Source organism: Ranitomeya imitator, chromosome 7, assembly GCF_032444005.1.
Source record: "Ranitomeya imitator isolate aRanImi1 chromosome 7, aRanImi1.pri, whole genome shotgun sequence".
Taxonomy (NCBI): domain Eukaryota; kingdom Metazoa; phylum Chordata; class Amphibia; order Anura; family Dendrobatidae; genus Ranitomeya; species Ranitomeya imitator.
Genome location: NC_091288.1, coordinates 122,217,202 through 122,234,397, shown reverse-complemented (window position 1 = coordinate 122,234,397; position 17,196 = coordinate 122,217,202). Strand labels below are relative to the sequence as shown.

Genomic DNA, 17,196 nt, shown 5'->3' with positions numbered 1-17,196 from the left:
GGATCCAACGGCGCTGTGCCGATGGGCGTGCGGCTGGCGCCATCTTCCGTTCCCAGGATGCTTTGCGAAATTACCCTGATGACATAGCGGTCTCGTGAGACCGCTAGGTCTTCTGGGTAATTTTGCAAAGCATCGCTGGGAAAGGAAGATGGCGGCAGGCGCGAGCGGACAACGGAGGGTGAGTATAGAGGTTTTTAGAGTATAGAGGCAGCATCAATAGTAAAAGGTTGGGGACACACAGGGCTAAGAGCGGCGGTAACGGAGTGCGTTACCCGTGGCATAACGCGGTCCATTACTGCCGGCATTAACCCTGTGTTAGCGGTGACCGGAGGGGAGTATGGAGCGGGTGCCGGGGACAGTGACTGTGGGGAGCATGGAGCAGGCGCCAGGGACAGTGACTGCGGGGAGCATGGAGCAGGCGCCGGGGACAGTGACTGCGGGGAGCATGGAGCGGGCGCTGGGGACAGTGACTGCGGGGAGCATGGAGCAGAGTGCCGGGGACACTGCGGGGAGTATGGAGCGGAGCGCCGGGGACACTTACTGCGGGGAGCGAAGATAATAGAGCGGATCGCCGGGGACACTGCGGGGAGTAAAGAGCGGCCATTTTCTTCCGGACTGTGCCCGTCGCTGATTGGTCGCGGCAGCCATGACAGGCAGCTGCCGAGACCAATCAGCAAATGAATAACCGTGACAGAAGGACAGACAGACAGAAGTGACCCTTAGACAATTATATAGTGGATTCATGTGCAAGCTAGAAGAAAAGTAATGAACAGACCCTTTCTCCTTTTGGCCCAGGACTTCCAAATGTTCCTCTTTCTCCAGGCATTCCTTGAAGACCAGGTGGTCCCATTGCTCCAGATGGTCCAGATGGGCCTGCAGGTCCCTGAAAAAGAATTCATTATTTTAAAAGGTATGATCATAAACAATGACAACACATGATTTTTATTTCTATAACAATTTACTCTAATAAAAGGAGATTTAATGGGCATTTACACTGCACGATAATCGTGAACGAGCATTGATAACAACACTAGTTTCAATATTATCTTGCCATGTAAACAGGCTGCTTATTACCTGATGAGTGATCAAATGCTTGTTCATCGGGTGAAATGATCTTTTATACAGCACAAAAAATAAGCCTAAGAAAACTCTGAAATCTAGGGTAGATCGCTCAGTACACATCATTTACTTTGTTCATCTGTGTAACTGGCATTTAAATATTTCTAAATAAGCAAATAATGGAAATCTTTCATAATGAGTTGGCACACCAGCATCATGCTGAAGTCTCACCTTCTTTGCAAACATATTTGTATGCATCAGAAAAAGTGCACTGGCTACAAATGTTGCCCTGTTGCCACATTTTGTAATTATTATCCTCAAAAAACTGACATCAGCAGACTAACAAACGTGTCTCTTGTGTTCTTCAACCCCATCATCCTCCAAAGGGCAATAATGAGGGCTTACATACAGCACTTGCATATAACAGACAGCAGACACCTTGTTACAATGGCCAGGATTGGAACTAACGCTACACTCAGTCAATAGCGACCATAACCCTTACAGGTGCCCATAAAGAAAAATAACTAATGCTGTGACAAAACTGTAGAAATTTTTGCATTTCTATAATCAAACTAACCTGCAGAATGAAGCTAACATGTCACTTATAGCTTCCGATAAATGCTGTAAGAGCAAAACTCAAAAACAATGGCAGAATAGAAAATTAATTTTAAAAAATCATTACATTTATAGAAGACATTCTGAAAAATAATAGTAGTCTTGCAAAAAAAAGAGAATGTCTTTATATGGGTGTTTTATCAGTACAGTATAAAAATCATTTTGTCCTTGAGGTGTGATGTTATCAAATACAGAACAGATATAGTCACATGTAAAGCGCCATGGAATAAATGGCGCTATAATAATAAATAATAATAATATAGACATAAACATTTTAATTATTGAGTGGGCTGCCACATTTTTTCTAGCAGAGTAAATTTAAACTTACAATAATAAACTACTGAAGCTTTTGATTGGCTGCAGCGGTCACATGGATATGCGCCACATGATTGCTGCAGCAAACTAAAAATAGTTTGGCATTACAGATGGGCAAGAGATGCAGAGAAACTTTGGCTGAATATCATTTTTTTTCTATTGATGAAATTAAATGTGTTTTTGCTCTTCCTTTATATCTACCTTTCCACCATCTGGTCCAGGAGGACCAGCAGCACCTCGTGTACCAGGAGTTCCTGGAGATCCTTGCACACCTCTTTCACCAGGTATACCATTTTCTCCCTAAATTAAATAGAAATTAGAGGTGAAAAAAATTATGAGCAAATGAAAGTCAAATTAAACATATTACAGTATAAATATCAAAGCTTACTTTATTGCCTGGGTTCCCTGGTGCTCCAATTTCACCTTTTGGTCCCTATAAGCAAAGTGAACAGTGCATTATTAAAATTATTATTTAAGTAAAAAAAGGTTTTCAAACTATGAACATTGATGGTTGGAAACTCAGATTAATAACATTTCCAGTTTTTATTAGATTTTGTGAATAAAGAAAAACTCAGTTTTTAAAAGGTACTTACTGCTTCCCCTGGTTTTCCATTTTCCCCTGGGGGTCCATTAGTTCCAGGCAATCCCTATGATAATAAACACATTTTAAGCCAAAAAATAGCATTACATATATGCTAAATATGCAAAATAGTTTAGAGCAAAGACTGTAAACAACTGCAAGCCAATACGATTTCATAAAAGTCTAAGTAACTCATTTAAAGCACCACTTTAGTGTCTTTCATTTCAACTTTGGAGTGATGCAACTAATGCAAGGCCCTTATCCTAGTATTATACTTACCAGCTGCTGTCTTCAGCTTTTCACAGTGCTGCTTTGGTCCCATGGAATCATCTTGTGAGAGCAACTTCTGACTTACCGGAAGTCAGGGGTAATGGCCACAAGCTCTCAATGTGAGTCTATGAGAGCCTTGTTCTGGCCTTGTTCTGTCTTTCATAGACTTACATTGAATTGGGACTTCTGGATCACTTAGCAATCACTGTATCTGGCAAGTCACAATCTAGAGAAGACCAACTGGAGTGGTGCTGACAAAAGCTGAAGATGGCAGCTGGTAAGATTAACAGAAGGGAAGGAAACTTAGGGTTGTGACACCACTTCAGCGCTGCAAAAAGAAAAATGTTGGAGTGGTGCTTTAAGAGAATTAAATGTGGACAAGCTGTTGACATAGACTTGTAGTGCCCTGGTTAATACATATGTACAGTCTATCTGACTACCAAGATAAAACTATTTACCACAAGTAGCCAGCTTATTACAGTAGTTTGTTAGCTGTTAGAAAATGGTACTCTGTACAACCTATTACAAAAAAAATCTTAAAATCGTATTTGTAGTTCCGAACTTGAAGGAATATTTTACGATGCTTTGATTGTCTTTGCTACAGAGACCATTCGCTATAAGGAAGTTGGGTCAATAAAACATGGCATAAATCAAGAAAACACACCCAGTGCAAAATGTAAACAATTACTAATGAAATGCCAACAGAAAAAAAATTCCCCCGGAAAAAGGCAATAGCCGAAACGTGCATAGGTGCAGGCACCATCACCCACAGGAGGTAATTTTTGTACTTGTTTGTTTCTTTGTTTATACAGTTCTTCAAACCTCTTTGACAGGTATTCCGCTTGGAAACTTGATTTTCCTATGTGTTTACAATATGCTGTGAAGGATTGGACTCTAGTTACTTGTATGTACAACCTCTGCATGTGACATGGTGGGTGGTTGGTACTTTTTATTATGAATGGTTCTTGTGTACATTTTTTCTGTCTCAGAGACCATTCGCTGTACATCCATGTGACTTCTATGGCAATCTTAAGTCATATATTAAGTTACCATCACTGAGGGACCCGATTGATAGCAGCGTTTACACAGACGTACAGCACATGATTGCTGGAGCAAACTATACAAACTTTGGTTGAAACAGTGGAGCAGTAGAAAAATTATTGGATTAGTATTGTTTTCTTTTCTGTGAAAGCAGTGCTGTTAAACTTTTAGGCTATGTGCAAGCGTTGCGGATTTGCCTGCGGATTCGCAGTGAAATGGCCGCTGCGGATTTGCAGCAGTTTTCCATTAGGTTTACAGTACCATGTAAACCTAAGGAAAACCAAATCCGTTGTGCCCATGGTGCGGAAAATACCGCGCGGAAACGCTGCATTTTATTTCCACAGCATGTCAAGTCTTTGTGCGGATTCCGCAGCGTTTTACACCTGCTCCTCAATTGGAATCTGCAGGTGTAAGACCGCAGGTGAAATCCGCACAACAAACGCAGGAAATCCGTGGCAAATCTGCAGGTAATCCGCAGGTCAAATGTAGTGCATTTTATCTGCGGAGTTTTCAAAAATGGTGAGGAAAAATCCGAACAAGAATCCGCAACGTAGTCACATAGCCTTAGTTTACGGCAAATCTTTGACAGCACAATGACATAGAAGTGCGCTGTTTCCCATAAAAGTACATTGCACAGTTAGGTGTTTTGCTTTCTACACTTTGGCCTATTCAGAATTTATTCAAACATAGAATTAGCATATATACACTGCTCAAAAAATAAAGGGAACACTAAAATACCATATCCTAGATATCACTGAATGAAATATTCCACTTGTAAATCTTTATTAACTACATAGTGGAAAGTGTTGAGAACAATAAAACAAAAATTATCAATGTAAATCAAAATTAATATCTCACGGAGGCCTGGATTTGAAACGGTACTCAAAATCAAAGTGGAAAATCACATTACAGGTTGATCCAACTTCAGTGGAAATGCCTCAAAACAAGGAAATGATGCTCAGTAGTGTGTGTGTGGCCTCCACGTGCCTGTATGACCTCCCTACAATGCCTGGGCATGCTCCTAATGAGGCGGCAGATGGTCTCCTGAGGGATCTCCTCCCAGACCTGGACTTAAGCAGCCCCAACTCCTGGACAGTCTGTGGTGCAACGTGATGTTCGTGGATGGTGCGAGACATGATGTCCCAGATGTGTTCAATCGGATTCAGGTCTGGGGAACGGGCGGGCAAGTCCATAGCTTCAATGCCTTCATCTTGCAGGAACTACTGACACACTCCAGCCACATGATGTCTGGCATTGTCCTGCATTAGGAGGAACCCAGGGCCAACCGCACCAACATATAGTCTTACAAGGGGTCTGATTATCTCATCTCGGTACCTAATGGCAGTCAGGCTACCTCTGGCGAGCACATGGAGGGCTGTGAGGCCCTCCAAAGAAATGCCACCCCACACCATTAGTGACTCACTGCCAAATCGGTCATGCTAAAGGATGTTGCAGGCAGATCGCTCTCCACAGCGTCTCCAGACTCTGTCACGTTTGTCACATATGTCCAGTGAGAACCTGATTTCATCTGTGAAGAGCACAGGATGCCAGTGGCGAATTTGCCAATCCTGGTGCTCTGTGGCAAATGCCAAGCGTCCTGCACGGTGTTGGCCTGCTGGAGGTCATTTTCCAGAGCTCTGGCAGTGCTCCTGTTCCTCCTTGCACAAAGCTAAGGTAGCGGTCCTGCTGCTGGTTGGTTGCCCTCCTAAGGCCCCCTCCATGTCTCCTGGTGTACTAGCCTGTCTCATGGTAATGCCTCCAGCCTCTGGACACTAGGCTGACAGACACAGCAAACCTTCTTACCACAGCTTGCATTGATGTGCCATCCTGGATGAGCTGCACTACTTGAGCCACTTGTGTGGTTGTAGAGTCCGTCTCATGCTACCATGAGTGTGAAAGCACAACCAACATTCAAAAGTGACCAAAACATCAGCCAGAAAGCATTGGTACTGAGGTGTGGTCTGTGGTCCCCACCTCCAGAAGCACTCCTTTACTGAGTGTGTCTTAATAATTGCCAATAATTTTCATCTGTTGTCTATTCCTTTTGCACAACATCATGAGAAATTTATTGTCAAACAGTGTTACTTCCTAAGTAGACAGTGCGATTTCACAGAAGTTAGATTTACTTGGAGTTATATTCAGTTTTTTAAGTGTTCCCTTAATTTTTTTGAGCAGTGTATATAGCTATAGTTTGGGACCATGAGAAAATGCTACTGGGACAACCATTATATACATATAAGCTAAAAAAATGGTAGTGTGATAGAAATATTTATATCATGTAGATCTCACTTGCATGTATACTCCTCTATAATCATATATACTCATATAAACGCAAATATATCTATATACATTATGATCAATTGCTTAAAATGGCTGACATAAACGGATATAAGCCAGACAGACTGTTCGGTGTTTTCCACCCGAAAAGCAGAAGAACTCCAGATGTATTAAGTGCTGTTGAGATGTCTCAACTTTGTCCCAGATGCAGAGAACTTCATTTTAGTTGCTTAATCAGCAGTCATATGTGCATTAATCACAATATTCCATATATATTCAGATAACCAATAACAGAGAAGCTAGACAATATGTTAATTAACTAACCACCCCTAACCACTCCTTTCTATATGTAATTATAAAACTATGTATTAGGAAATAAAGGATCAGTATTGATGGAATGCTTTCCTGTCACAATTGTGTACAGACTCATTCTTGATGAGCGCTCAAAATACTCAGTCTTATTGGGAACGGCCACAGCACACATGGGATAGATTTATCCAACCCAAATTTCCATATCAAATGGCCCCCAACTGCGCAGCGTGGATGAAACACATGGGACCCTGCTGACCGGAGAGACAGAGGTGTTGGCCATGGCCTTGGTCCACGGGACGGAGACTGCATAGCTCTATAAGTAAGGTAAGAAAATGTTATCATCTTACCTGAAAGTCCCCTGTGCCCAGTCCGGGTCTATACCTCTTGCCGGTCAGGTATGGTCACCACCGCATTCCCAGGTAGTGTAAAAAGTCCAAAGCCTGTACCCAAAACCCTGGGATCAAGGTGTCTGCTGTGTGCTGTGTATGTGTTCTGTGTTTGTGTAGATTCGGGAGAAGCAAGGAACAGTGACTGTTTGTGGTTGCTGGGTAACAGACCGCAGGAGGTCAAATCGCTCGATAAGTTATTGCAGGATTCCCGTGCATAGGAGGGACAGGTAGTCCCGGGGCAGGTGGTTCCAGGCTCCAGGCACGAGTAGTGATAACTTAGAGGGCTACTGCAGATTCCCGTAGTGCCAGCTATCCAGTTAGGATGACGGACCGGGGTGGTAGAATTCCCACCTGCTGTGTTTCTCACTCAGGTGGCCTGGGCACAGGTGTGCTCAGTGCGATTGGCAGTAGTCTGTTTCCCAGCGCAACCTGCACGTGTCACAAAATAATGAAGAGGGTATCGAGTCTCCTGGACGTCGATGTTTTTGTTTGTTAATGTCACGTATTGTTGCTCAACTGCATAGAATTGAAAAAGAAAGTTTTTTTTTTCTCTCTCTCTCCCCTTCGGTTCTCTATTCAGAACTTCCCCTCCTCCATGCAGTTAGAAGAAATATATGCATTGTAAATCACACGGTCACAACCGTTTTTTTTGTTGTTGTTTTTTTTTCTCTTCTTTTTGTTGCTAAGTTTCCTGTTTTTGCATATATCTGGTTATGGTATAACATTTATTTGAAGAGGTGAAACTAAATGATATCTATCATTTTTGATGTGACATACGTGATTTTTTGGTAAAACAAGCTGCTGCTTATAAAAAGGGGAAGTGTGTCTCTGACTGCATTTGAGCGCAGAGTTCAGAAAAAAAAGGGGGAGAAGAGAAGTCGTTTTAATTTTTTTTTATTACTCTTTTGAAGGGTTTTTTCCTTCTGTCCTTCTGTCTTTGTTGCATTTTGAAGTTTTTAGACTTTTTTTTAAGTTTTTCAGTTTCTTTTCTGCCTCTTCACTTTTTTGTTTAAAAGGTTTTTTTTCCTTTTCTGTAAAGATCCTGAGTTTTGGATCGTGTACCGAGTTTTTGATTTTTTTTTATGTTTTGATTTCAACATATTGCACCAATTTTTGGAAGTGTTACTTTCTTTTTTTATTTTATTATTTTTTGTGTTTTTATATACCCATTTGTTTGAAGTTTTTTGTTGTGTTTTTTTTGTTTTTCTTTTTGCAATGGGAAATAAGGTGGCCAAGCAACAGGAGGGTCTTTTACTTCCTGATGAGAAAACGGCCCTTGAGATAGTGGCAGAACACGAAGGTGTTAAGTACGTGAAGAATTTTGGAAGGTATAAAGTATGTGAACGGCAGAATTCAAGCTGCAGAATGGCATGACGTAGAAAGGAAAATAAGGGAAGTTAGCTGATGTTACATTGCTGAATGCTGATACATGGTATACAGTAGCAGCAGAGCTTACATCGCTTAGGTGGTACAGAGAGATATGTGAGCAAACCAGGAAGTGATTTTTATGTATATAAAATGGGGAAAGGTATTAAGCCATCAGCGCCTCCCCATGCTCTCAATAGATTTTTTGCACAGTATGTGGTGTGCCCCGCTCAACCTTTGTACATGGAGATGGCGCTGTTGCTCTGACCATGAAGGCTCAGGCTGCATCTGCCATCAAATAAGAAGGAATTTTCCTTTTTTTTTGTTTTGTTTTTTTGTCTTTCTCCTCCAGCTTTCTCCTCTCTATCCTCCTTTTTCTCTGTCACTCTTTCTCTCCTCCTCTCTCACTCTCTTTTCCTCTCCCTCTCTATCTCCTCTACACATCTACTCCTCCTTCTCCACACCTCTTTCCTCCTTTACTCACCCTCCTTCTCTCCTTCTTCACTCCCCCACCACACCTATCCCCTCCTGCTCTTCCTTCTCCACACCCATCTCCACGCCTTTCTTCTCCTCCTCCTCTCTCTCCTCCACACCTCCCATCTTCTCCTCTCCTCCACTCCTCCCATCTTCTCCTCCCTCTGTTCTCCTCCCTCCTTCTACATCAAACTCCACACCTCCTCCTTCTCTTTCGCCACACCCTTTGCCTCCTTCTCGGCTTTGCTCCCTCTCTCTCTCCCCCTTCTCTAAACCACCCATCTTTTGCTCTATCAGCTCCCCTCCCTCTCTCTTCACCTCCGCACGTCCCGCCTTCTGCGCACCTTACATCTCTACCTCTTTCTTTCCCTCTGCACCATGTATCTCTTCCTGTTTCACACACTCCTTCTCCTGCTTTGTTGCCTGTTGGGCAGATGCCAGATTAAAGCAGTGAAGTGTCTCTGTATCCGGTGCTCACAGCACAAGGCACATTCTATGTTCCTAATACAGCCCAGCCTCTGACAGTCATGGTATCAGGGGAGGAAGGTGGAGATCCCCCTGTAGAAGGCACCCCCCAAGCTGCAGTAGGCGGCAGACAGCTCAGCCCTGGATGCAGAGGAGGGAGGACTGACATCATCATCATCATCTGTTGATAATGTGCAACTTCAGCACCGGTCAGAGCTGCCTACATTCACATCAACATAGAGCTATAAGCCTAGGTCACCACAGCTTCAGCAAGGGGGGAGACATCCTCACACAAAAAGGCAGCTTTTAAGTCCAAAAATCAGCCAGTGTATGACCCCAGCACATGCTATCACAAGTATTCCTCTGATGAAGATGTGGAGGGAACATCATACATGCTGCCCAGTACTAGGAAAAGAAACACACAGGCACCAAGAATGCAGGGGCAGATAGAGGCATCACCATTACACTATGTGCAATGCACTTCAAGTCAGGTGACAATCTTCCAGACCCAGGGATGCATCCCATGCCATTTTACTGAAGAATGTAGCAGAATCAGCGAACATATATAGCCACCTGGAATGATCTCTGGGCCATAAATGGAAGTGAAAAGCAGGTGATGCACTCTGGCCAATCATGAAGGAACAATTCAAACTTCCAGCAGAATAAGATGTACATGCTTGGGAGTCAGGGCCACAGCTAATTGAACAGCTCAGAGTGTGAGCCAAAGGCAGATTGGCAGGACAAGCCCTCAGCTTACATGACATGAGCCAAGACAAGACAGAGTCTGTAAAGAAGTTTCATGGCAGAGTAATGCAAGTAGTCCAAGACTTGGGCTTCACCATTCATGACCAGATACACATGCAAATGTTGGCACAGGCCTTTGTGCATGGACTGAGATAGCCAATCAGGAAACCACTGATAGTGGCTAGGCCCGAGAACAGGTCAATAGCAGTGGACTGACCCAGCAAAACGGGTTATGTGCGCCTGGGAGACTGTTTATTGCCAATTGTCACCAAAACTGCTGCCATTATAGCGCCACAAAGAGCGCGAAGAAGGAAACGGGTGCCGTGCTGCTGAGAACACCGGAAGGGGAGCCAGAGGTGAAGACGCTGCAAAGTGCCGAACGACACACCGGAAGAACTGCTGCAGACTCCGGAGAGGAAACACCAACCTCAATAAGGTTAGCAAAGGGGAGACGCTATGTCAAAGCAGGGGGAAGAAGTGATGGCAGATGCAGCCGCAGCCCCTGTAATGCCCCAAGACCTTGGGTTGGATGAAGCCACCGGTCTCATGGCACCCCCGGGCCTCGCCACGGACGCACCTGCAGGCCCCATCTTACCACCGCAGATTCAATCAGCAGGCCAGACCCCGCTGCCGCTACAGTGTGCATCATGCCGTTGTCCACAGTAGCCAAAGGGATTGAGTCCCAACCAGGAGTGCAGAAGACAGCCCCTCTCATGGTGACCACTGACCTGGAAGCGCAACCACCCTACAAAGACAGAAGAAGTGTCAAGTGTTGCATCTATGGCAAGTTTGGCCATTTCTGGAACCAGTGCAGAGCACCCATGCAACCCAAGGGTTGGTCCAGAGAAACAGGTCAAGGAAGAAGTACAGAAGGCAGTGAAGTACCCCATCCATGGGACAGGGGTAAGCAAGCCAGGTCTGCAAGACACTACGCTCCTGACATGTAAAACCCCGTCTGCAGGACCAATACCTAAAATTGCCCTGAAAGTGGATGGTGTTGTCAGATCTTTTCTTCTGCACACCGGTGCAGCCAGAAGTGTGATGAGACCTGCGGAACTCACTGATCCCACCTGCCTATCAGAATCCTCTGTGTCTTGCATGGGCATTGATGGTCAAGTCAGACATTCTCAGCTTACAAATCCTCTGAGCGTGTGCACTCAGCCAGGATACTCTATCCTGTCCCAGTTTGTGGTGTCAAGAATCTGCCACTCAACCTGCTGGGAGCGGACCTACTGCAGAAGCTGAAGGCAACCACAGTGTTCCAGGAAGATGGGACCATGACACTTTCTTCATCCCTTACCCAAGCAGAATCATGCTGGCGGCGGCCCTACAAGAACCTCAAACAACCGACGGAGGCCTACCCAAGGAAGTACTGGACGTAGTACCAGAAAGTTTATGGTCTAAGGGACCTCAGGATGTGGGAAAACCTCAAGTTGCCCCAGTACGGGTGTCACTCAAGCCAGGTACCCCGTACCCTCATAAGGCCCAGGCCAGGCCTAGAGTCAAGCTGCCTCTGACCAACTGAAGATCTACCTGGAAAGAGTAATCATTGTTCCTTGCACATCGCCTTGCAATACCCCTGTCAAGAAAAAGATTGCAAAGGAGAGCCAGCCAAGTTCAAAATGGTACATAACCTGAGAGATGTGAATGACGCCACAGTGTTTAAAACGCCAATTGTGCCGAATCCCCACACTCTGCTATCAAAAGGTGCCTTCCACAGCAAAAGTGTTCACAGTGACCGACCTGGTTATTGCTTTCTCCAGTGTTCACTTCATCCAGAAGACCAGTACCTGTTTGCCTTAACGCACCAGGGGGGACAGCACACATGGACAGTTATGCCACAGCGGGCCCAGAACAGCCCTTCACAGTTCAACAAAGCAATGACCACAGTCCTTACCAACTGGGTCACAGAACATGCAGAAGTAACCCTGCTACAATATGTGGACAATCTACTCCTTTGTGCACGTGTAAAGCCCAATCCTTGTCTCTCCTACTCTACCTGGCGGAGCAGCACTGTAAGGTCTCAAAGAACCAAGTCTAGTGGTGTCTGAAGCGAGTTATGTTCCAGAGACACTGTATTGCTCACCAGACGAAACATCTGACAGATAACCGGAAGACAACAGTGGAGAAGACGGTTCCTCCAACAACTCCAAAGGCGCTACAGGCCTTCCTTGGTCTAGTTTCATATTGCAGAGCCTGGATCCCTGATGCTTCAGTCCTAATGCAGCCTCTACATGACTGTGTCAACATAACCACGTTCCACCGGACAGATTCAGCCTTCAGCTCGTTCAAGAAGTTAAAAGACTCTGTAGTCTCAGCGCCAGCACTAGGCTTACCCGACTATGAGAAGCCATTCCATCTCTACCTTATGGAAAAAGAAGACCTTGCTACTGGAATCCTGACGCAGCTTCAGGGGGGAAAGCCGAGACCTTTGGGCTAATTTTCAGCTTGCTTGGATCCAGTTGCAAGGGAAGCCCCCTCCTGCATGACATCTCAGCAATCCTAAACCAAACCCAGCCAAAACATCTCTCCACCGCCAGGCATCTTTGCCTCCAGTGCCCTCTACTCCTGCCCGACAATGTCACCATCTCCAGATGCACAGTCCTCAACCCGTCCACTCTACTCCCACTCCCAAGGGGGGATACAGATATGGACCCTCAGATCAAAATTCTGATCAAAATCTGCATGATACCTTCCACAGGGATCTGGATTTGCTCCAGACGGATGACCATGATTGCTTCAGCATCATGCAACAGGAAACAGCAGGACTACCTAAGGTGGCAGAAGAGCCACTGACAAAACCAGAGTTGATCCTCTACATGGATGGCTCCAGATTTGCAGATGATGAAGGAAGATTCCACACGGGATGTGCAGTGACCAGCAATCAAGAGATCCTGTGATCCAGAAGTCTGCCGCCTAGTCTGTCAGCTCAGGAAGCAGAACTGATAGCGCTGACGAAGGCCTGCCAGATTGCAGAAGGCAAAACTGCGAACATATACACCGATTCAAGGTACTCGCATGGCATAGCACACGACTCTGGACCCGTCTGGACTGCAAGAGACTTCATCACAGCAAGCGGAACAACCGTGAAGCATCATGGGAGCCATCAAGGACCTGCTGGATGCACTCCAACTTCCAAAAAATGGTGGCAGTACTAAAAGTCAAAGCACATGGAAAATTGAACACAGTAGAAGCACAGGGTAACAACATGGCGGATATAGCAGCCAAAGAAGCAGCCAAAGGAAGACAAAATGGAGAAGTGGGATAGGTCGCAGAGCCGAACGGCTACTACATGACGACTGAAGACAAGAAACCTGACCAGATAACGTCCTGGGATCTGCTCAAAAAGCTGCAAGAGCAAGCCCCAAAAAAGGACAAGAAGGAATGCTGGATGCGGAAGGGAGCAACACATGAAGAAGGAAGGGTATACACAATGGACTGCAAACCCTGTTTATCCCGAAGCATGTATCCTATGGTGGTCCAGTGGGCACATGGTTTAGTCCCGGGTTAGGGGTATTTCCCTCAGCAGCTGACTATGTAATATGATACTTTGTCTGCTTATGTAATTGAACTCACCAAGAAACTTGCTAATATCCATTCTCGAGTTTTTTCTTCATTGCCAGAAGCAGATTCAGTGTCCGGTACGCACTCCTTGAAGCCAGGAGACTGGGTGTTGGTGAAAAATTTTGTAAGGAGAACACCACTCGATCCCAGATCTGATGGTCATGTCCAAGTGCCGCTGATGACACCAACCTCTGTGAAGCTGGAGGGAAGACCCACTTGGATCCACGCATCGCATTGCAAGAAAGCTCCCGGACCAAAAGTTGACACCCAAGCCAGAACAATGTTGTGGATGCCCTGCTTGACCGAATAGATGACCTACCTGATAAAGAATACACCTCACATGCTATTGACTAAGAGACTGATTGCAACGAACCCCCGTTAGGGACAGATCTCCTGATCGCCCATTTGCGAAAAGTCTGTACGGTGTAGGGCGTAGGCACTAGGCTTGTGTCAGTTCGCCGGCAGCACAAAAGAGTTGCAGCACTTTGGGACAAGAGGCTAGGTTTAGGGCAAGTGATATCTAAGGGGGGCTTGTGATAGAAAAATGTATATCATCTAGATCTCACTTGCATGTATACTCCTCTATAATCATATATACTCATATAAACGCAAATATATCTATATACATTATAATCAATTGCTTAAAATGGCTGACATAAACTGATATAAGCCAGACAGACTGTTCGGTGTTTTCCACCCGAAAAGCAGAAGAACTCCAGATGTATTAAGTGCTGATGAGATGTCTCAACTTTGTCCCAGATGCAGAGAACTTCATTTTAGTTGCTTAATCAGCAGTCATATGTGCATTAATCACAATATTCCATATATATTCAGATAACCAATAACAGAGAAGCTAGACAATATGTTAATTAACTAACCACCCCTAACCACTCCTTTCTATATGTAATTATAAAACTATGTATCAGGAAATAAAGGATCAGTATTGATGGAATGCTTTCCTGTCACAATCGTGTACGGACTCATTCTTGATGAGCGCTCAAAATACTCAGTTTTATTGGGAACGGCCACAGCACACACGGGATAGATTTATCCAACCCAAATTTCCATATCAGTAGTATCATATTTCATGCTCCCAATCTACAGCTATTTTTGCTCATGACAACTATTCTAAAGCTTTAGACCCTTAATCATTATCATATTGTTTACCATTTGGTAAATGATCACTAACCCATCAGTCTAACTTATTTTTTTCTGAATACTTTAGCGCCATGTGTTTTATGAGAGTAGATGCATATTGTAGTTTTCATCACCTAATCAGTTAGTGGTGGAACGCCCAAAAAAACCTTATCCCATAGGTCAGTGCATAAATTTACATCTCTTCAGTTCTGAGAACTTTCAGAAATATTGATCTACTTCCGACACAGGGTAAATGCTTTTAGTGCCTCTTTATGTAATTTTCACTGATAATAAAAACTTACTTTCTGTTTCATAATGCTTCTTTGAAGGGTTTTTCCGAGATCAGAAAAAATAGTCTAAAAGTAATAAGTGGCATGACATAACAAGAGACCTTAAGAGCAGGGCCGTATTTGCCACTAGGCACTGGAGGGCACGTGCCTAGGGGTGCCAGGTTGCAGGGGGCTGCACCAAGACAGGGAAGAATTTTTTTTTATTTTACTTTTTTTTAACCTCCCTTTCCCTCCGTTAGACAATCCAGGAAATCTGTAGTCTTTTCGGGGAAGGTAGGTGGGGGGGGGGGGGTCAGGAGGGGACTGGGGCACCCCTCCATATTCACCTTGATGCAGGGAGTTTACTTGACTGACACAGGAAGTAGTGGCACCGCATCTTCCTGGGTCAGAGAGGTCCATGAATCCGAGGTGCTGCTGCAGCGTCTGTCCATGTGAGGATGATGAGATCATCTCTCACTGCAGACATCACAGCGGAAGAGGAGGAAGATGACATGGGAGGACCCAGGTGCAGGTGAGCGCTCATAGAGCTGAAGATGGGGAGGCTGGTGAACAGGGGAGACTGGTGACAGGGCAGGCTGTGCTGTATACTGGTGAACAAGGGAGGATGGTTGTCAGGGCAGGCTGTGCTGTATACTGGTGAACAGGGAAGTATGGTGAAAAAGGGAGGCTGCTGTGCTGAATATTGGTGAGCAAGGGAGGATGGTGACAGGGCAGGCTGTGCTGTATACTGGTGAACAGGGAAGGCTGGTGAAAAAGGGAAGCTGCTGTGCTGTATACTGGTGAACAAGGGAGGATGGTGACATGGCAGGCTGTGCTGTATACTGGTGAACAGGGAAGGATGGTGAAAAAGGGAGGCTGCTGTGCTGAATATTGGTGAGCAAGGGAGGATGGTGACAGGGCAGGCTGTGCTGTATACTGGTGAACAGGGAAGGCGGGTGAAAATGAAATGCTGCTGTGCTGTATACTGGTGAACAGGGGAGGCTGGTGACAGGGAAGCTCTGCTGCATACAAGGTGAACAGGGGAGGATGGTGAAAAAGGGAGGCTATGCTCAAATCTGGTGAACAGGGGAGGCTGGTGAAAGGGTGGCTGCTGTGATGTATACTGGTGAACAAGGGAAGATGGTGACAGGGCAGGCTGTGCTGTATACTGGTGAACAGGGAAGGCTGGTGAAAAAGGGAGGCTGTGCTGTATACTGGTGAACAGGGGAGACTGGTGATGGGAGGCTGTGCTATATACTGGTGAACAGGGGAGGCTGCTGCTATATACTGGTGAACAGGGGAAGCTGGTGCTGCTATATACTGGTGACAGGGGAGGCTTGTGCTGCTAGATACAGGTGAACAGGAGAGAAAGGCGCTGCTATATACTGGTGAACAGGGGAGACTGGTGTTGCTATATACTGGTGACAGGGAAGGCTGGTGCTGCTATATACTGGTGAACAGGGGAGGTTCGTGCTGCTATATACTGGTGACAGGGGAGGCTGGTGCTGCTATATACTGGTGAACAGGGGAGGAAGGCGCTGCTATATACTGGTGAACAGGGGAGGCTGGTGCTGCCATATACTGGTGAACAGGGGAGGCTGGTGCTGCTATATACTGGTGAACAGAGGAGGCTGGTGCTGCTATATACTGGTGACAGGGGAGGCTGGTGCTGCTATATACTGGTGAACAGGGGAGGAAGGCGCTGCTATATACTGGTGAACAGGGGAGGCTGATGCTGCCATATACTGGTGAACAGGGGAGGCTGGTGCTGCTATATACTGGTGAACAGAGGAGGCTGGTGCTGCTATGTACTGGTGATAGGGGAGGCTGGTGCTGCTATATCCTGATGAACAGGGGAGGCTGGTGCCATGCAGCCTGGGGATTTGGGGAGGCTAACGCTTCCAAATGGGGATTAGGGGGCATATTCTTATAGAATAGTTTTTATTGGCGCTATAAAGTTAAAATCTACTTTATGTAATATGCCAATGAAGGTGTTTTGTAGCACTCTCGTATTTGTGTACTAAAGCTTGTCTTTATTGTCAGCGCTCCAGTAGTAAAAGTGAATGCTGTCTAAAATCAGCTTGCAAGTCTGCTCTTACTCACTGAGGCTGGTTTCACACTTGTGTTTTTTTCAAGTAATGCAAAATCAGGTTTTTCAGCCAAATCCTGATCCTTTAAGGATACAGTTTTTTGTCCATTCACTTTAATGGTGTCAAGAAGCAACCTGAAGTAACTGTATTCTACCTGTCACCATTAAAGTGAATGGGCTAAAACTAGATCCTGAAAGGATCAGAATTTGGCTGAAAAACCTAATTTTGCC

The 17,196-nt window shown here is 45.3% G+C and overlaps 1 protein-coding gene across 1 annotated transcript in view; it reads right to left on the bottom strand.

Moving 5' to 3' along the window:
• Positions 1–17,196, bottom strand: part of COL3A1 (collagen type III alpha 1 chain) — a 335,593-nt gene that overhangs the window by 75,550 nt on the left and 242,847 nt on the right. Inside the window, exons 28-31 of the mRNA XM_069733786.1 lie at positions 2,583–2,636; positions 2,378–2,422; positions 2,191–2,289; positions 776–883 (exon numbers count right to left, since the gene is read on the bottom strand). Of these exons, the coding sequence (XP_069589887.1) occupies positions 776–883; positions 2,191–2,289; positions 2,378–2,422; positions 2,583–2,636 (306 nt within the window). The remainder of the gene's footprint in view (positions 1–775; positions 884–2,190; positions 2,290–2,377; positions 2,423–2,582; positions 2,637–17,196) is intronic.